Source organism: Apis mellifera, linkage group LG9 (assembly GCF_003254395.2).
Source record: "Apis mellifera strain DH4 linkage group LG9, Amel_HAv3.1, whole genome shotgun sequence".
NCBI classification, from domain to species: domain Eukaryota; kingdom Metazoa; phylum Arthropoda; class Insecta; order Hymenoptera; family Apidae; genus Apis; species Apis mellifera.
In genome coordinates this window covers 11,085,650-11,106,701 of record NC_037646.1, presented here as the reverse complement: position 1 = coordinate 11,106,701, position 21,052 = coordinate 11,085,650, and the positions used below count along the sequence as shown (strand labels likewise).

Below are 21,052 nucleotides of genomic sequence, written 5' to 3'. Positions count from 1 at the left end.
GTTTTAATATAGTGAAATTTTATTCTTTTCATCGTATTTCATTCAAAAATAAAATTATTCGTAAAAAAAGATTTCTTCGCTTTCTCGATCGGTAGACAATATATATATATATATATATATGTATATATATATATAACATGTACATATAGGTCGCGATACATGTATAAATATATATACATACACGCCAATATATTTATACATATATACGTGTGTATATATATATATATATATATATATATATCTATATACATATATATAATTCTTTTATAATAATTATTACATATTACAATAGCAATATTTACTCTCGTTTATAGGGTTATATTTAACTCTATATATGCGATTCATTTTATCGCCGCGTCGTCATCATCACCGTACCACTATACTTATTTATTTATTTATTTATTTATTTATTTATTTATTTATATGTCACGCATACGCATACGTGTACGTATAACGATCGAGCGATTTTATTATTACGTACACGTACGAATACCGATTTTTTTTTTTAACGGGGTTATTCTCGCTTACATACTAAATCACATTGTGGTTGTTTTCACCTTTTACTTTCATACGTTCCTTTGTGCCACCGATTTTCTCCGCTCGTCTGTATATTTATATATATTTATTATAAAAAAAAAAAAAAAAAAAAAATTATCTGGCATTACATCTCAGCGTATATTAACTTTATTATTTGAAATTTTATCAAAAAATTTTTTTCCTCTTTTTCCTCTTTATCCCTCTTTCGTGGAGTGGAAGATTTTTTTTCGATCGACCACTCTCCTCGTTTTCTTTTCTCTGCTCTCTACTTTCGTAATCGAGTTAAAATAACTACAAAAAAAAAAAAAGAAAAATTTGTTCGACGAGAAGAAATACACAAGTTCGACATTGTTCCAAATTGTCTTGTGACTTCTATCGTACAATATATATTTTAATTTATTATAGTGTTATGTAACCCGGATAGAAGTAGAACGAAAATTCTACTATGTCTATATATATATATGTGTGTATATATATTGAAAAATAATTTAAATATCGAATAACAAGAATATTTGGAACATTTTGAATCATTGGTTAATCGATGTAGTTATTGTGTTCTTTTTTTTTTTTTTTCTTTTTTTTAATTCGCTTTTTCTTTATTACTTCGTGAAAAAGGCACGCTGTTAAGTGATGGCCGATTCGCCCTACTAGACAACTAATTTCTCTCTACTTTCTCGTGAATTCTAGCAATGAAAGATCTCGTAAGAAAAAAAAAAAAAAAAAGAAGGAAAATCTGTTCGTTTCTATTTTTACGAATACAATTCTTCGTTTTTTGACGAAGAAGGTATACAACATTTTTTTGTATATAACGAAAAATAAGAAAAGGAGAAAAACGACCGTACCATACGTATTCCACTCGTGGAATAAATTAAAAAGAAGAGAGGAAGAAAAAAGGAAAAAAAAAAAAAAAAAAGAGAGAACGAGACTTTTGAAGCAAGAGAAAACAGAGCACGCTTATCTAATGTGTATATAAAAAAAAAAAAAAAGAAAATAAATATACATATATGTTAAAAATTGTCAAGTTATGTGCCGAAAGTCAAAGGAGGGGAAGAAAAAATCGAATATTCAAGCTTTTCTAAAAAATTTTTCTCGAAGAATTGAGAAAAAGAAAAAGAAAAAAGAAAAGATCGAGTTTTGCAAAGTGAAAGACTTACGTGAAATCGAAATTACAAAAAGAAGAAGAAAAAAGAAAAATAGATTCCTTCCCTTCATTTGAACCCACCATTCTTCCAATGGTACCCTATATATATATATATATATATGTATACATATATTATTACAATACGTGTATCTAAAAATATCGAATAAATTTCCTCTGTTCTTTCTTCCATCGAATTGCAATCTCCCGACAACAACGAATCATTTCCAATTCGTTCAATTTCCATTACATCTACTACTTCAATTAAGCCTATCTTCTCGTAATCGAACGAGCTCGCAGCCCACGGAGGATCCCAACACAGTTTTTTTTTTCGTCTTCTTCTTCGTCGTTTTTTATATTTCGTTTGTATATTTCATTGTCATTTCAATAAAGTATGTATATATAAAAAAAAAAAAAAGAACGAGTGATAAAAACGAGCAATCACGAGAGAACGTGTTTTCTATTATTTAATCAGTGGAAATTGAATTAATAGATTCCACCGTAAAAATACATCCATGTGATTTTTTGAAATATTTTCAAAGAAAAAAAAAATCCAATTTTTCTTAAATATTTCTCGATTCGAATCCCGATTTTCCCGAATTTATCTCGTCTTTGTTATCGACAACAAAGAAAAATCTCAAAAAAACACGCGATCATAATAGAAACGCATGATTGCTCGATCATTGCTCTTCTAAAGAGTCGAATCGAAAAAAAAATATCTCATCTCAAGTCGTCAATTTACGATTAATCGTAAAAGTGTTGCGACACTCCGGGAGAAAACTTTTTTTACAACAATTATGTTTGCGTAATGGCACAACGGTAACGCCATGCGATTCTGTTACCACTTGCTTTCTTCGATTGAAAAAAAAAAAGAAAAAAAGAGAAAAGAAGAGAAAATTACAACTCGAGTATCAAGAAGATAATTTTTAAGATAGAAAAGAATTTTTTTTTTCCCAAGCGTTTCTTCTAAATGCAAGTCCTCGTCAGCACGTGGTAACACAATCGAAACCTACGCACGTATTATAACATGTCTCTGTTGTTCTTGTTTTATGCGGATCTGCGAGTATCACGCAGCGTGCATAAGTTACGAGGGCATACTGGACAAGACTAGATGCACATATGACGAAACGACTGTTCCAGAGACATGAAAAAAAAAAAAATGTCTTTGGAACCGTGGGGAATATATGCAGTATCCGGCTTAAAGGCTACGAAGAAAGAAAGAGAAAAGAAAAAAAAAAGAAAAGGGGAAAAGATCGAGAGATGTTTCGCGGAGAGTCGCGTTGTGGGCGAGGTAACGCGCCACGTTAAAATCAAAAATGGAAAATTCGATAATTTTTTACCCGACAGAAAGCGGGTATCCGAAATATATCGAAACGCGTGAAACGAGGTACTTTTGAACGCGGTGATTTCAACGCCAGCAACTATTTTCAGACGCTAACGCTATTTTTTAAAAAAAACAATGATGGTTGTCCGTCGCAAAACATGGTTAAACATGGTCCGTTTCAAGATATAATCGTAAAGAACGAAGTTGTCGAGAAGAATTTTACAAGCTCGCATTTATTTGGAAAAAAAAAAAAAAGAAAAGAAAAAAGAGAAACTCGAGAAATATTTTTACAGCACCTTCAAAACGACGATATCTCGCCGATTCTTGTGAATACGCACCGTGAAACATCGATCAACATTATTAGAAAGCACTCGTTTCTTAATTTTTTGGCTATTGCCAAACGCATTCGACACATTCGTTTTTTCTCAAAATTTTTCTTAGCCTATTTATTGTTCTTATTTTTTTTTTTTTTCAATTCTTACGCTCTACTGTGCAACAACAGATTTTCTTTTTCTTTAATACATCTTGTGAATACTTCGAATGAAGTTCTTTCTTTTGATTATCATTCCAAGAAGAGAGAAAAATTAAGAATTATTCTGCGTCGAAGAATTAATAAATATTCAATTTGCGAATTTATTATTGTGAAACGATAGTTTATGATTGAAAAAATTGCCACGAAATTCTAGGCCAGTTTAGGAAGTTCCTTCCTAAATTCTTGAGATAAATCGGAAAAAAAATTTTTCAAAGAAAATTATTTCTTCGGAAGATTTCATAAATTCTTGCTTATTATGTAATAATAATATTTTTAAATATATTAAACATATTACATCTACATATTTTTTGTTAAAATATGAAGAAAAAGAATGATAGAAATAAAACCAAAAAAAAAAAAGTTTTAATAGAGAGAAAACTAAAAAAGAACAATGTTAAAAAGAATAAAATACGATAATCAAGCATGAAAAAACAACAATCGAGAATCCAAAGATTCTTTGATCGATTTAATTGATTTCCTCCTCCGACGAAAATATAATACAATTAAAAAATTTCTAAAAAGACAGCTGGAAGATTTGAATCTCCCGCCAGTATTCGAGGTTCTCCAAAATGGCCGCGCTGCCAAGTCCCACCCACTCTCCTTTTACTCTATCCTTTTCCTCCCCTCTTTGTTCCTCACTTCACTTCTCGTAATATATACTCGACGCTATTTCTCTCTATCTCTTTTTTTCTTTCCCCTTCCTTTTCCACCACGGTTCCCACTTTCCCTACAGTCTTTCTATAATCGTCACGCAACGCGTTTCACGTATGCATAAAAAGCAGACACACACAAAGAGACACGCGAGTATACGAATGATTATCTTCTTGTTTTTTTTTTTAAATTAAAAAAAAAGCGTCTCTCTATTTTACGTCATCCGGTACATCAAGGCACTCCCTTTTTCTTCTTCTTCTTCTTCTTCTTCTTCTTCTTTTTCTTCTCCTTCTTCTTTTTCTTCTTTTACATCGTTAAGCACGATCATCACCGTGTCCTCTTTTCCCGAAAACAATGAAACAAACGAGAAATTGAAAACGACGTAATCCAAACGACATCGATATTCCATGGTAAAAGCTCCTCGTTTCGGTAACAGAATACAATATCGTCGCATTTGTAAAAGCGACCATAGACACCATCAGACGAAACAATATACGTCGGAGAGTCCCGCCCGATGCCGTCGGCTCAGAACTGACCCGAAACTGCCATGATCTGACAACCAGAATGCACGTGGTCCATCACCTGCTCCTTTAACCGGCACACGTGCTCTTTCAATCTATGCACCACAGCGCTTAATTCGCTGTTCTCGCCCTTCAGCAATTTAACCTTATCTTCCAGCCTGGAAATACGTTCAAGCTTACGCCTGCGACATTTGGATGCCGCCACGCGATTCCTTTGACGTTTCCTCTCTAACTTGATCCTTTCCTGATTCTCCATGTCGATGGGAGACATCGGAGGTGAACTCGATACGCTTGGCACCGTTTGGGGTTCATCCTTGATCTGCATCACACCCTGACTCACTGACGATTCTGTACTTTGTACACTGTTCGGCGGCTCCAAAGTTGTATACGTAGCTCCATGAATACTGCCAGGTTCTTGTGAACTATCCGAATGGTGTAACTCGTTCAAAGCGTCGACGAAACCTCGAGCGTACAATTCTTGCGCCTCGGTGACTGCTTTCGGGAACAAGATTTGCGTAGGCGTCACTAAATTCGTTACAAGACTATCTTGTTGGGCGATAATGAACTTCTCCAATTCTGGAGAACTCAGTTTTAACATGTTCAAATCTGGCGAGCTCAAAATCGGAGTGACGTTATTTAACGCTGGTGGTATAGGTCCTAATCGCGGCTTTTTCGCTTCAGGTCCTTGTCTCTGACATTCGTTCAGATCTAACGTAAGATTACGTTTCAATTGACCCATGTTGTTCTCGCGATTCACGGCGCCGTAGACGCTCGTGTCCTCGTAGAACGTTTGCTCCATTGTCGAACTTCGCACCATCGATGCCGCGGGACTCACTGCGTGACGATTGAAAGTTTACAGCTCTGAAAACGAGCCGTGCGCGACTGGGACACTATGTATCGCTAACTCCGTCGCTCAACACACGCGCACACACTCACCGCCACTGGAAAAGCGCGATCGGTCACGTTCGATGATCGATCGTCTCTTTATGTATCTGTACTCGTCTCTTGTATTCACTATGCGTCCGCGTTTTCCACCCGAGCACTCTCGTGTATCTAGTTTTTCTTTTTTTTCACTCTTTGTTACATAACCATGCGACGGCCGTGTTCGAGAAATTCATCGACGCTATTACAGCTTTTTTTTATCGCACTCGCTACACGGTCAATCGTCACCAAATGTTGTTCGATCCACACTCTGGATACGATTCATAAACCACCTATTACGTTTGAAATACTCGCCACATATATTTTAACGACGTAAGTCGAAGTTGAGACGCAAAAGATGCGTATTTCGTTCACTGACTACGCGGTTCGCAAACGCGTCGCGCATAGATGCAAGTCGTGCCTGTCCGTTTTGATTTCAGAGGCCGACGGCAACACGAGGACCGATCTGGATCAACTGTCAACACAACAATGACTCACGACACGCAATCCGATGAACGTGATGTTCTGCGCGTGTGCACCTCTAGAACAGACTGCAATGTACACCGAATGCGGATGTCACTCGGCTGCACAGCACGATGTCTCGACAACTTGTGAACACCCAACTAAACGTACAGCCTTATATCCCGTGACTCATGTCCACTAAAAATAGCTCAGTCGTCACTGAGACGAGCGGTGATTGGCTATAGCTAACGTCATCTGTCGTTTACTATTGGTCAGACAATCGGCGCTACTAGGAAATGGCCGACGCATGCGCAATTCCACATTGTTATTCCCAAGGAGGGAGAGTTTGAACGCCGGTACGCGCGTCAAAGACACAACTTTTACTCGCTAAAAATTTGCTTTATTTTCGAGACTCGATAATACTATGCATCCTACAATGCATAAACAATGTAAGATGTTATTGAACAAGAAAAATATTACAATTATAATTCCACGAGAGAAAATTTAATATACATTTTAAATCTCTCAATGTTATGCTCCTTCATATATATTTTTTTTTAAGTTTCCTAACACTTCCACTCCTACGCGAGTGGGTGTTTTTCACGTTCTCGTAGCGCACGTTACGAGATCTGCTTGTTTTATATTTCGCCTTTGAAAATGTCCAATCGCTATTTACAAATTTAATGCCTCCTTATTTTTTAAATAATAAATATTTATATAAAACGAAAGATTCTAAAAAAATTAGCAACTTTGCTGTTTTGCATTTTGATACAGTAACTGCACGTAATTATATTTGCATGGATGAACGCTTTAATGCTAACCATCCATTGCATAAACTTATATCAAGCGAACTACAAGTCAATACACTAATTATGATTGTTTCACGCTATCTCGCATTTACCACATAATGCTTATAATTGAGCGAAATGTTCTGCAATCTTAATTAATAATTATTCATTGGAATACTACAATTCAAGATCAATGTTTTCTTAAGTATTCAACTATCGAATTTATTTTTTCGAAGAGGATCATAAATTAAATGATTGTATAATATATGTTATATTGGATATATTTTATTCAATCTGAATAATTTATTCGTTGTCAAAAAATATTATTTCAACTCATCTGAGTAGATTTTCCTATTTATTTTACAAAGTGATCACTTGTTTACGAAAATATGAAAAAAATTGTCCGAATGAATTCTTGAATGAAAAATTAAAAATTAACTTAAAATGCAAAAAATATTTAAATATAATTCGAAAAAAATGTTAATAATTAACGAATTTATATATGTTGTTCCTTATATTTTATTTTGAGAAAAAAATTAAAATAATGTTACATTTAAGATATAAAACAATATAACATTTAAAATTTATCTAATATGAAAATTTTTACCTATTTTTTTTTTTTTTTTTTTAGCATTTTACGCAATATTACAACGATATGAATATGAAAATAGCTTTACAACAAATTATATAGGCTATGTAAATTAAACGTCGAGTTTAGATTTTAGTAACAGAAAAAGTTCCGCGTGCGTACACCCACGCCTTGCGATTGCTACCAGGTAGCGGTTCAATTAAGTTTGTGGCAATTACGTCACGGTGAATTGTTGTAGCTCTTGATGTGGTACAACTTTATTTATAACTATATTTACCATATCAGACCAGATTTTAACTGGTCAAAATAATGAAATATAAAATTTTAAAAGAATATATTTTGAAAGAACAAAATTAAAAGATATTGCAAAACAAAGTAAAAAGAATAACAATAAGTTAAAATTACTTTATAAAGATCTCATAAGGTCGATAAGCTATCAAATCACAAATCGGATAAATAATAAACTTTTTTTATCTTGAAATTAAACAAACATAATTAATTTCTATACTTCAGATTTTCTACAATGTATGTGGCTAGGAATAGTTAAATTCATTATATACACTTCTTGCTTCATATTTGTTCTACCTTTTTTATTTGTCCATCGATGTGACCTTTCTGAACGTTGTCAATAAATCGATTGTTTTTAAATTGTATTAAAATTTAGATTGAAGAATTGCTCAATAACCTTAAAATTTGTATTTTCAATTGCACCTGTAATACGTATTTTTAATCATCGATTCTTGACAATTTTATATCTTTATAAAGATAGATTTGTTATAAAATATTGTCATGTAATTAATATAATTATTATATATTTTTCAAGTTTAAGAATAAAATTTACAAAAAGTCGTATAATTTAAATTTTAAAAATTATTCTAGTAAGTAAATATTACTTGAAATTAAAAATGGTAATCATGTGATCTTTGTGAAAAAAATTAACGAAATTTCGATTTTATAATAATCATTATTCCACGATCGAACATTAAGAATAAAACAATATTTTCGTTGATTCTGTTTTCAAATATAACTTAATGGAATAAATAAGAAGTTTATATTTTTAAATATTTATTTACTCATTAAAACTGTAGTTAAGTATACAAAAAGTACAATATACGAACAATACTACAAAAGGAAGTCAAAATCATCGAAGCTATGACTACGTCAAAGCAAGCCGATTTTATGTGAATAATTAACAATAGGCTGTGGTATAACAAAACTGTGCGCAACAATGGAAGCAAAATGGTTCGAAGAATTAATTTGTTTTACACTTATAAATGTTTTAGTAAAATCAATTTCTCTATTTTTTGGAAATTTTTCTTTTTAATAATATTCGTTATATGTTATTAATAACTTATTTACACGAAAGGGAACGTCGATGTACTTTAAAAACACACTATTGTGTTTTATCAATCATTCCTCGAGTGTGGAAAAATATTATAGTATAATTATTGATTCCTTCGTAATTTTCTGAAATAAAAAAAAAAAAGCAATTATTTAAAATAATGTAATAAAAATGTACAAAATTCTTCATATTCAATCCTCAGGGAGGAAGATAAAATATTATATTACTCACTTTTTCAAACTAGGCTCATGAAAATTGATTGGAACACGTTTTCTTCTAGGACGACTATAAGAGCTATTGATACTCAAATTACTTTCTGAATCACTTGAATTGGAGCGAGTAGTTACAGAATTTCTGCACATATAAGTATTTCAAATTGTACATAAATATATACGAAATATCTGAATTTAATATTATTGCAAATAAAATAAATTAACTGGTTTTCCAATATAAATAATTAAAATTTTTTTAAAAAGAAATATTAAACTACATTAATTGATGACATCAAAAATTTGATTATATTTAAAGAAATGAATATAACTTGTATATATTTATATACATTTAATTAGTTAAAAAGATAATCATGTCAGATTATATCAAAATTATTATATATATAAAATTTTTTTGTTTAATCGTTTTTTTTTTACAATAATATCTTTCAGACATTGTATATATATATATATATGTTCATACTGATACTTACAAAGATTGACTGGAATTGAGAGACAATATTTCATTCGATTTAACATCGAATTCATCCAATTTTTGCAACACAACTTTAACAGCACTTGGATCTTTCACAAATTTATCTTTTTTTTTCTTTTGACAATTATTTTTCTTTAATAACGATGTCTCAACAAAATCATTACATTGTGTCTGAACTATTTTCACTTTCTTTTGCCTCGAAGATCTGGATTTTTTTTTTAATATACTCATCTCTTTATCATCATAATCATTATTCGTAAGCAGTGGTAGTTTTACGGTAGACTGGTTGAACTCGGATTCATCTAAAGTATTGTGCGAAACCGATGGAATTGGATAAATCTGGGATATTTTTCGAAGAGTGGTTGTTATTTCTGGTTCTGGCTCAATTGTAATATTTGGTTTTAAAGCAGATTGTTCCAAAACTGGTAATTTTAAGTCATTTATGTCGAAATTCATATTACAAGGACGTTGCGTGTAAATCAAAGTAAAATCGTCTTCATCTTCACTTTCAAAATAGCGTCTTCTTTGTGTCACAAAATTTTGTAAATTCATAGATGGATTTTGAGATTTATATTCATCATCATTTGAATCTGTCAGTAGCGTTACATTGCGAAAAGTATTACTTTCATTCTGAGACATGTCAAATTCATTTTCATCATTCATTTGTTTACTGTTATTAGAGTTATACAACTGACTTGAATGTGTAATCGACATAGACATAGATTTTTCTTCATCGAATATATCGCTCGATTCTGTTAAACTCGCAATATCTTCGTTAGAAGTATTTATACTATCAGTCTTATTATTTTTATTAATGTCAGAAGGCACGACTTGAGAATTGTTAAATAACCAACTTGGTCCTTCAAGAGGATCCTCCCAATTTGACGTACAGTTTCTTGTTTCATTAATTTTTTTTTTTTCTTTTCGATCTGTAATATCCAACTCATTATTGCTCTGTTCATCTTTGCTCTCGATTTTTTCATTTTGTTCAGACTCATTAGAAGAAGACATTTCTTGTATAATTTGTGTTTGAGAATCTTCAAGATTCATATCACAAGTATGTTTTGATGTATTAGCTTTTCGATTATTTTGATTTTCTGTTAACTATATATATATAACAATTAAAATATAAATTAATGTGAAAATAAATTTTAATCAAAAAAATAAATTTATTAATGACACAAACCATACGAATATTAATAGTATGAGAATTTTGCAATAATTTCGATACGTCATTAAGTTTTACTCTAGGACTTCCTATATGCTCAAAATTTTCAATACTATATCGAGAATTGCTATTTCTCAAACTGTTATTCCTCGAAGTACTATTTCTTGAACTGCTATTTCTCGAATTGCTGCTTCTCGAATTGCTATTCCTTGACAATTTTGATTTTGATTTTGACAGTTTTCCTGAAATACTTCCAGAATGTCTATTACTTCTTTCGCTTAATCTTCGTTCATTTTCATCTAAAAATAAATAAAGTGTTTGTTTTAATCTTAAAATCAATTTTTCAATTAATTAAAATCCATATTTTAATGTGAATTATATTAAAAAAAGCATACCATTATCTTCTGGTGAAGTAACAGTTAATCTTTCAGGCATTCTGTATGTGCGACCATTTTTCTACAATATAAAATTCTTTTAAATAAAAAATCGTTCATTGTTTTTTAAATTTTATTAAATTTAAAAAAATACTTACACAATTACGTCTTTCAGAAACTCCATTAGGAGGAGACCTTAAACTGCTTCCTTCTTGATTTCTGGGTGGTGTTGTTACCTCTGGTATTATACTTAAGTTTGATGAATTATTAATATATTGCATATTTAGTCTACTTAAATTAATGGTAGGTTTTGTAATGGTGTAACCGCTCACCATAGGTTTCACCACTCCTCTAGTTGGAGATTTTGTTGACAGTCTTTTTATTGATTCTCTTTCTGCAATATATATAATTTTTTTTATTTATTTTAAAATTTAAGTATAATATAATATATAATCTTACTTCCAGCAGAATTAAAAGACATTCTCATATTGGCAACAGAGTCTGTAAATTCTTGACAGGATGAAATTGTGTTTGTTAAATAGCTAGTCATTGTTACTAGCATTTTAAGCATTTCTTTAGCATTTTTTAGGACATTTGATATAATAGCCTGAAAAATATATTTAATATATAAATAAATATTAAATATATAAATTTAATTTTAACATATTCATATATAAAAATAAATATTTCCATGTTTAACATGCTTAACTTACATCACGTTTAGTACAAGCTGAACCTAAATTTTGCACCTCAGCAATTAAAGCAACATTTTGAGAAAATAATAATTGACATTCATGCTTTTCTCTAGATAATGCTTTTGCTAATGAATTATTGTTCATTTTTAATTGTTTACATACTGTAACAATTAAATTTTGTTATATATCAAAGGTATCATGTAATCTATAAAGAATTTTCCAAAACTTACATGGTTTGTAAGACTTAGTTTCATGATAATTATTTAAAAAATGCCTTCTTTTACTTAATACTCTCTTCTGTGGTTTTTTAATTTTCCGATGTTTTAATATTTGAGGCATTTTCCATTTATAGTTTGGTCTTCTAAAATATGAAAAAAATACCAAAAAAATACAATACTCTTAAAAAAGTAATAAATGAAATTTCACATTATCTTACATATTTTTGACCATTTGTTGTAATCAGACATATAATATTATTTCTTTTTTTAAGTAAAGAAGAAACAAAAAGTTATATATTTTCTAATTATTTTAAATTAAATAAAATATTTAAAAAATAAGAATTTGAAATTAAAGGTATTAAATTATATCTCAAATTATGGGTTATTAAACACACACAATATTTTATATACTAATTTATTTATTTCAATACAAGTAATAATATAAGACAAATTAAAAGGTACAGGCAATAAATTTCTGAATTCTGAAATTGTATAAAACATAAAAGTTAGTGCTAAAATTAACGAAACCGCGTAATTTTGATACATACCTGTTTAAACAACAAAACTTTTCAAGTTTCTCTATTTATAAACACTTTATTGATAATATTATTTCTTTTTACAACTTTATTATAGTCATAAATTATTTAGCAATTTTTTAAAATAATATAATCACATCTCAAATTTGATATCGAAAGAAGCAATACATTTCCGCCATTGTGAAAGTACGAATCTCACAACGGCGGGATTAACTCATTGATTAGAAGTAAAATATTATTTATTTATTTTTAAATTTTGTATAAAAATAAAATATATATTACTATAAGGATTTATTTCAATTTTTTTTACATTTTTTTAACTAATTAATATTTAAATTTAATTCAATATATAAATAAGAAGCACTTTTACAGTCATTTATAGAAATTCAATTTGTAAACATATTTTTTATTAAACATTGTTTTTTTAAAACAATGTATCTAATAGAATAGATTTTAATTTACAAATGCATGAACTTTCATTATGAAAAAATTGATTGATAGATTTTGAAGTGATAACTTGAAAATAATTTTGTTAATTAATAAACAATTTCTAATAATATTATAATTAATTGATTAATTTTTACTAATTGAAATTAAATATTATAATTTTCATAAAATTTTTAACTATTAAAATTTTATTTATTAAATAATATCTTAAATTATTAAATGAAATTTCATTTATTAATTCTATTTTAATCCATGCAAAAATTATCAATTTAAAAAATTAAAAACACATAATCTCTTTTTAATTTATAATAATTTTAATTTCAAATGATGAACTATAGTTAATGACAATTTATTATTCATATCTTTTATTATATTTTAAATATATCGAATGAACTATAGCGGAAAGTAATACTTGTGGTATCTGTCCACGTCAGTATATAACTTTTGTAACGTAACCTCAAAATTTGTAATCCGGTATTTGATCTTGCCAATGAGCAAGATATTTGCGTACATGTCAATTTTATATATTGTGTAACATAAACAAGGTATTTTTAATAATCTTAAAATTTATTATCACTTTGTGATTTATAATATAATACAATATAATCAAATATAATGATATGTATATATTATATTTCTTATATATTTTAAATATATAATTACATATGTGTGCATTTATGTGTTGTAGAATATTGCAATATGAATTGGACATTGTGCCTTTTTATAATCGGATGTTTTTGTTGTAAATATTTATATGCTCAACAACAAAGAATTCCACCAGGTGTATCACCTCAACATTATCAACAAGTAAGTTTTTCTCTTCAAATAGTCAAAACATATGGTTACTATTATGTAGAAGCTTAATTCAAACTTTCTGTCATTTAATGTTCAAAAATATAATATTTTTAAATTGCATGAAAATATTTTTTTTTAATTATTATTTCATTTATTAAATTAATTTATATTTAATTTATTTTAGCCTCAATTTCAACAAGTACATCAGGTACCACAACAAATTCCTCAACAACAGGTATATTCATATAATAATGAAAAGAAATTTAATAGTTTTTATTTTATTTTAATTTCTTAATTATTAATTATTAATAAAGTAATTATATTATTGTTAAATTTATAAAGTTCCAGCAAATGCCAGGACAGGTACCTATGCAACAAGTTCCTGTTCAACAAGTACCTGTACAACAACAGCATATTCCAACTCATCAGGTACCAATTCAAGAACATGGACAAGCAATACTCAATGCTGCTAACATAGTGCATGAAAAAGCGTATGTTACATATATTTAGAATCATTATTATTAATCATTTAAACTTTAATAATTATTAAAAATTTTGCAGTCATATTGCAGAACACATGGAAGTTCCAATAGATACTAGTAAAATGACAGAACAAGAACTACAGTTTCATTATTTTAAAATGCATGATGCAGATAATAATAATAAGTTAGATGGTTGTGAACTTATAAAGTCTTTAATCCATTGGCATGGTATGTATTAATCAATTATTAATTATTAAATTACTAACTTTATGAGGAGAATATAATAAATACTTTATATGTAGAACAAGAGAAGAAAGAAATAGGTGGAGTCAATACTGGACCAAAATTATTTAAGGATGAGGAATTGGTTACTTTAATAGATCCAATACTGTCTTTGGATGATACAAATAATGATGGATATATTGATTATCCTGAATTCATACAAGCACAGAAAAATGCAGGAGCTACTGGTCGACAGTAATTGCATTCAATAATACAATGTTCAATATTATTAAATAATATTTTTATTTCATTTTAAACAAACATACAGTCCCACTTATAAACATTATCATAATTTTCACTTGTTGTCATTGCAGTATCAATAATGATACAAACTTCTATTTTTTTTATATTATAATTGAAATTATTTCTATTCTGTTAATATTTTTTCAATTGTACAATATTCATATCTAAGTAAATATTATTTTTTTTTATATACAAATTGAACTATTAATTAAAATTATTATTCAGATATACCTGAATATAATAAATAAAAATAATTTATAATTAATATATTATAAATTAAAAATAATTGATTTTTTAAAACAAGACTGTCTTTTTTACTGAAAAATGATTATTTTGTTTGATAAAAATTATATATTTTGAAAGATTAATTACTAACTTTAAAAATATAATGTAAAAGAATTTTAAGAATTATTTTCTTTAATAAATGCAAAATTTGTTCAATCTACTAGTTAGCTGATTATTTTAATATTATTGAAAATAGTTATAATATAATAGGAAAAATATATAATATAATTTAAGTTCTTCCATTTTTTTAAAATATTTTATACACATTATTGAATTTAATTAAGGTAAATAATATTATAGTACTTAAAAATATGATTATTTGAAAATTTTAGATGTGCATATAGAATTATAATATAATAATTTTTATATTTGCATTATATTTAATAATAGATTAATCGAATTTATGTGTATATATACATGTATTCCTTTTTAGAAATACAAAAAAATTTAAATAAAAACATTTTTATAGAGATAAACAATTAAATTAAAATATAAAAAAACCACAAAATAACAATCTTTTTAGAATAGATAGTTATTATAATCTTGAAAACATTGATTTTATTATTGAGAATAATTATGTACCTTATGTATTATATGGCTGTAAAAGTTATGTATAAATATAATTTTGTTACAAGTTGATAGTTCTATTTTTTCAAATATATTGTCTTAAATTTCCAAAGACAAAATTTCATTATTAAATTCTTTAAAACTTTTTCATATTATGAAAATATTAAAAGTATTTTATATCAGAAATTATTCTATTTGATAATTTTTAATTTCTTTTTGTATTGTCAATATTTTCAAAAATCAAAACTTATATAATCAATACTAAATTAGAGTAAAGAACTTTAATTGATGAATATAAGTTATTTGATTAAAAATTTATTTCATGAAATATTTTAATATATTTCTTGTAAATATAATATAAATTTAACAAAATATATAGAAATTTTACAGCATATTAATAAATTTAATACAATTATTTTTAATACAAAATATATTGCACATTAAAAAAAGCAAAAAAGATTTCATAAATATAAAGTACAAAGAAATATTTTCAATTTGTTTTAAAATCAAAGTGTTAAAATAAAACGTGTTTTATTATATAATTATTTAAAACAATATAAAAATATCGCTAACTCCTTCATCTAAAAAAATTCATACTCACTTAAAGATACATTCCATTTACTAAATAATCCGCATCATAGGCATATGGTCCATGTCGTCTTCCACGTCTTCGAACAACTCGCAATCGACAAGCAATTAACGTAGCTGTAATAGCTATTATTGTAAGTCCTAAAGCCAAAGATATAACTGCTCCCCTAGGTTTTAGAACTTCATTTTCATTTGCTTTTAAATATTCTGCTATTAAGGTATTTTTCCTATGTTCTTTAATATGATCTTTTATAACCATTATACTTTTATGTTCTAAAATATATATGTGTAAATTAATTATTTATAATAAAATTTTGAAGTACAAATAATTAATCAAAAAACATACCTTTTGGCTCTTTTGTTTGAATATGATTAAATTTTTGCGTTTCATCTTTTAATGTATTTTGTTTATTATTTTGATTAATTTCTTTTTCATGTAGTACATGTTTATCTTCTTGATAGATTTTATTAATATCTTTATTTTTTGATGAAACTTCTTTTTGTTCATGTGATGTCTAAGATCATAATATTTTATTTTATTTATTTAGTTATGTATTATATTATTATGTATGATTCTATTACGATAAATTTTAAAATCATAAAATATATTTACATCACAAGGAGGTGTTGTTGTAATAATAACACTTTTTTCTATTTCGAATATTTGCTTTTGTTGCACACTTGATATTGAAGATGAAGATGGATAAACTTGATTGTTTTGCCATTTACCTCTATTTGAGGATGGAAAATGTGATATATATGGATGTTTTATATCTGAATAAATGCCACTAAATAATTTAAAATAATTAAAAATTAAATATAAATATACTTTCTATTTTTATAATTTCTTAATATTTTTTAATAATTATTAAAAGTTTCAATTAGATATTTATTTAAATATCTACTTTTTATTTAACTTTTTTTAAGTCTTTATTTTTTATTTAAATATATATTATTCAATTAGATGTATATTAGATATATTACCTGTCTATCTCTTTTTCTCCTATTATACCTGATCCTTTATGATTAAAAATATGTGATTGATCTTCTGCAAATAAAATATTTTAATAATTCCATTTTATTCATAAAATAATTATTACTTACGTTCATAAGGATTTGAATTTCCTTGTTCATGAAATGAATTATAAATGTCTTTGTTTTGATCATACATAGATTGATAATCCCATGCATATCCTGGTGCAGCAAAACCTTTATGTATTTGAGGTACTTCCATTCGTTGAACTGAATATAAAAGGGGTTGTTGTGGAATCATTCTATGAGATAAATTAGGCAATTTCCAATTAACTTCTGGAATTCGAGCATACATAGGAGGAAGGGATTTATGTTGATCAATCATTTGTTGATATTTTATTATATCAACAGGTAATAATGGTGAAGGTGATTGAGGTCCTTGAATTATAGAAGGCAAAATTGTTGGCTTTTCTGTGGGACATACTAGATCTGCTGCTTCATCAGATCCATCTGCACATTGCGGTATACCATCACATACATTATATACTGCTATACAATCTCCAGATGAACGACACTCATATTGATTCCTACTACAAACTAAAAAATATAATATATTTATTTTTTTGTCTTATGAAATTTTGATTTTTACGTACTTTGCTTAATAGGTAGAGATGTTGTCAATAATGACTTTGGTGTTAAAGTTGTAATTAATTTCATGGATGGTTCTGTGAAGGAATATTCTGGTGGTGCTGGATCTGATAATTTTCTATATATAAAGAATATTATTATTCTATTATTAAAATATAAAAAAAAATAATTATTGCTTACCTAAGAGATTGTAATTCATGTTCTTGTTCCTTTTCTAATTGTGAATTATAGTTGCGTACTGCACTACTATAATTAGCATGATTGGTAAATTTACATTTAAAGTCATGTAATGGACCACATTGAAAAAGATAACAACTTCCAGATTTCTGTATAATATACATTTTAATTTATTATTAGTAAAATGTAAATAATTTAATTATTAAAACAAAAGAATTTTTGTTATTTTTCCGCTATAAAATTACTCATATACCTTTTCTTCAAAAATAAATACATCACAACTTTCAGTATCACAGCAAAACTTTAAACAGTCTTCTCTAGAATCAACGTCGTATTCTTTTAAAAATTTAGCACCCATATCTCGGGATTCCTGTGTTCGAATAATTTTATCTTCGTGAATTTTAAAACTGTCGAGGCACATTTGATAATTGTTTCTGAAATTAGTGCGTTTTTCATTTTTTTTTACTAACGTTTCACCAGATACACATAATAAAATTGTAAAAAAATGGAAAAACACTTGCAAAGCTTTGTAAAACATCATCTTCTTGTCATTTATAAGAAAAACGCGCATGCTTTTTGACTTTCCATTTTGATCAATAACTTTATGTATCATCTGATTAAACTAGTCAAGAATCTATACACGCAATATATTAAAATTTTAAAACATGTAATAATTATTTATTTAAAAAATATTTAAAAAAATATCAAATATGTACGATATTATTTTAAATTATATTAATAATATTAATATATTTTTATGAATTCTTTGAAACCGTATATTATTAATTATTAAATAGGAAATTTTATTTTTATTTAAATTATTAATAAAACAATAACATGTAGAAAAAATATGTAAATAAAATTGATCTATTATATCTGGTATTTTATATTATATTTTTGAATAATATATGTTCGTATTATATATATAGATATATCAATTCAATTCAATTTTGAATTTGTTGTATATAAATATAATTACCCATGAAAAACAGAAATGTATTAATGTAATTTTTAAAATTAATGAATTGTTATAATTGTATAATTTTATTATATAAATAAAAGCAGATAAACAAACAATAATTAAAAAGGATATTAAAGGATTAGAAAAAGACATAATTTTTTTTATTTATTATTTCTTTAATATATCAACTAAAATTTTGCAATTGCATACACTTCTGTAGCCTAAGTACAATAACAGAAAATAATCTATTGATTCATACAATTTATTTTTATTAATTAAACTTCTTATTCTAATTATGGAATGGTTTTAGTTTTAGATATGTAACATTTTTCTTTCTCCTATTTTTTTAAAATATCTATTAATCTATTTTTTATAATTTATTCGTAATTTCATATAAATTAAACAATTTTTTTAATAAATTTAAACAATTATAAAATTTTATTATTAATTTCTTTTTTATAATATATATATATATATATATATATATATATATATATATATATATTTTATATATATATATATATAATATAAAATGCTTTTAAAATTTTTACATATATTATATATTGAATATAATGAAATTTAAAAAAATGCTACAAATCTAAAACATATTCATAGCTTATTTATAATATATATCATACAATTATTTTATTATGTTAATCACACATTGTGTATAAAACTATAGCAGAACTGTATAAATAATTTATTTGATTTAGAATTGCACAGCTAATGACCATTTTAAAAATTAGTATTTTCTGATAGAATAATTAATTGTAAACTTTGTAAAAATATACAATTGCACTTATTTTTCTATACAGATCTGCCCTATCTAAATAGTGCCATTATAGATGATAATTTAAATGTTAAAAAATATAAAAAGATTATAAATCAAAAATAGATGGATGTATATATAATATTGACTTATGAAAAATTTTTTCATTGATTTATAAATGTTTGCATAAATCCACCTCTATAATTAATTTGATTTACAAATTGATAACTTGCACATAAAAATTTTAAATCTTTAAACTAAATAATAATATTGCTATCAATGATAAAAGAACTTTTTTTCTTTTCACTTTTTCTTTTTTCTTTTTTTTTTCTTTTTTTTAATATAAATTATTTTAACTGATAATATTTGAATCAGTGCAATCTTATAATAATTTACATTAATGGAAGTCAGCAATTTAATTTTTTTAAAAAAAACCAATGTTCAACTAAATAAAGCATATGTTTTAAATGTAATCATATTTAAAAATATCCTGGTTCTTTAATAGATATAACATTATTAAATTATTTGAATTTAAAGAAGAATCTGTAATATTTAAATCTCTAATGAAATGTAATATCATATGATAAATTGCTACATTTATGATTTTGATATATTTAAAATTTGTATAGATATCCACACAATTAATTCAGAATATTTAATTTAGTTAATAATTAGTTTTTTTTTTTTGTGAAACATGGCATAAAAATTAAACTGATATATTTTTTATCACATAATAATTTATACTTATAAAAATTTTTTAGACTTTGTTTTTCTTCATACAATGTACAAGTGATGCATGTTCATATTATGTTGAATATATGTATATAAGTAATATTATGCATATTTGAACTTCTGATGCATATAAATTTCTTAAAATTTAGGCACATAGAACACACAATGATATCATTAAAATATCTGCATAACAAAGCTTCAATCAAGAGAACATTTTTCTTAGTTTATATTATTATTATAGAGCTTATTTTAAATATATATAAATGATTTTAAAAGACACACTTACATAGATAAATTGTAAATAAAATTATAGTAAAAGTTGTAAAATAAATTTGAGATTTACATATTTATAGAAAAATTATTCGCATTATACTTATTATGCAATGGTATGTAATATTAATGTTCTCATAATTGCAACATGTATTATGCATATATTATACAAGAATAATAGAAATATATATATATATATATAATTTTTTTCATTTAATCTTATATGATATACATAACACGATACGACAAATACTGTTAGGTGTATTTTAAGGCACTCGTGCAAATAAAATATGAAAAATTAAAACAAAGTTATAAGAAACAAAACATTAAGTG

General features: G+C 26.3%; 4 protein-coding genes across 5 annotated transcripts; 1 reads left to right on the top strand and 3 right to left on the bottom strand.

The window, feature by feature from the left end:
• Window positions 1–1,087: 1,087 nt before the first annotated feature.
• LOC726289 (transcription factor AP-1) lies at window positions 1,088–6,254 on the bottom strand. The gene has a single exon (XM_003250988.4). It carries the CDS (start codon window positions 5,518–5,520, stop codon window positions 4,708–4,710), a length of 813 nt encoding a protein of 270 aa, XP_003251036.1. The 5' UTR covers window positions 5,521–6,254; the 3' UTR covers window positions 1,088–4,707.
• Window positions 6,255–8,511: 2,257 nt separating this feature from the next.
• LOC552674 (shugoshin 2) lies at window positions 8,512–12,700 on the bottom strand. 2 transcript variants are annotated; one of them, XM_006567448.3, is made up of 10 exons: window positions 12,514–12,700; window positions 11,978–12,108; window positions 11,766–11,908; window positions 11,512–11,659; window positions 11,211–11,446; window positions 11,074–11,134; window positions 10,697–10,977; window positions 9,509–10,614; window positions 9,037–9,159; window positions 8,909–8,930 (listed from the first exon to the last, which is right to left on the bottom strand). In XM_006567448.3, the coding sequence occupies exons 2-10, from the start codon at window positions 12,084–12,086 to the stop codon at window positions 8,909–8,911; spliced, it is 2,229 nt and encodes a 742-aa protein (XP_006567511.1). In that variant the 5' UTR covers window positions 12,087–12,108; window positions 12,514–12,700. The 2 variants fall into 2 exon arrangements, with proteins under 2 accessions (XP_026298656.1, XP_006567511.1); XM_026442871.1 differs by lacking the exon at window positions 12,514–12,700 and having other exon boundaries at window positions 8,512–8,930; window positions 11,978–12,086.
• A 647-nt stretch (window positions 12,701–13,347) lies between these two features.
• Window positions 13,348–15,195, top strand: LOC409790 (multiple coagulation factor deficiency protein 2 homolog). The gene is made up of 6 exons (XM_006567446.3): window positions 13,348–13,493; window positions 13,637–13,755; window positions 13,928–13,978; window positions 14,086–14,234; window positions 14,305–14,453; window positions 14,528–15,195. The coding sequence occupies exons 2-6, from the start codon at window positions 13,648–13,650 to the stop codon at window positions 14,704–14,706; spliced, it is 636 nt and encodes a 211-aa protein (XP_006567509.1). The 5' UTR covers window positions 13,348–13,493; window positions 13,637–13,647; the 3' UTR covers window positions 14,707–15,195.
• A 714-nt stretch (window positions 15,196–15,909) lies between these two features.
• LOC552693 lies at window positions 15,910–18,593 on the bottom strand. Its single transcript, XM_625067.6, has 8 exons — window positions 18,241–18,593; window positions 17,991–18,136; window positions 17,816–17,928; window positions 17,295–17,759; window positions 17,175–17,238; window positions 16,804–16,978; window positions 16,537–16,705; window positions 15,910–16,463 (listed from the first exon to the last, which is right to left on the bottom strand). Exons 1-8 carry the CDS (start codon window positions 18,556–18,558, stop codon window positions 16,204–16,206), a joined length of 1,710 nt encoding a protein of 569 aa, XP_625070.3. The 5' UTR covers window positions 18,559–18,593; the 3' UTR covers window positions 15,910–16,203.
• Between the last annotated feature and the right edge of the window lie 2,459 nt (window positions 18,594–21,052).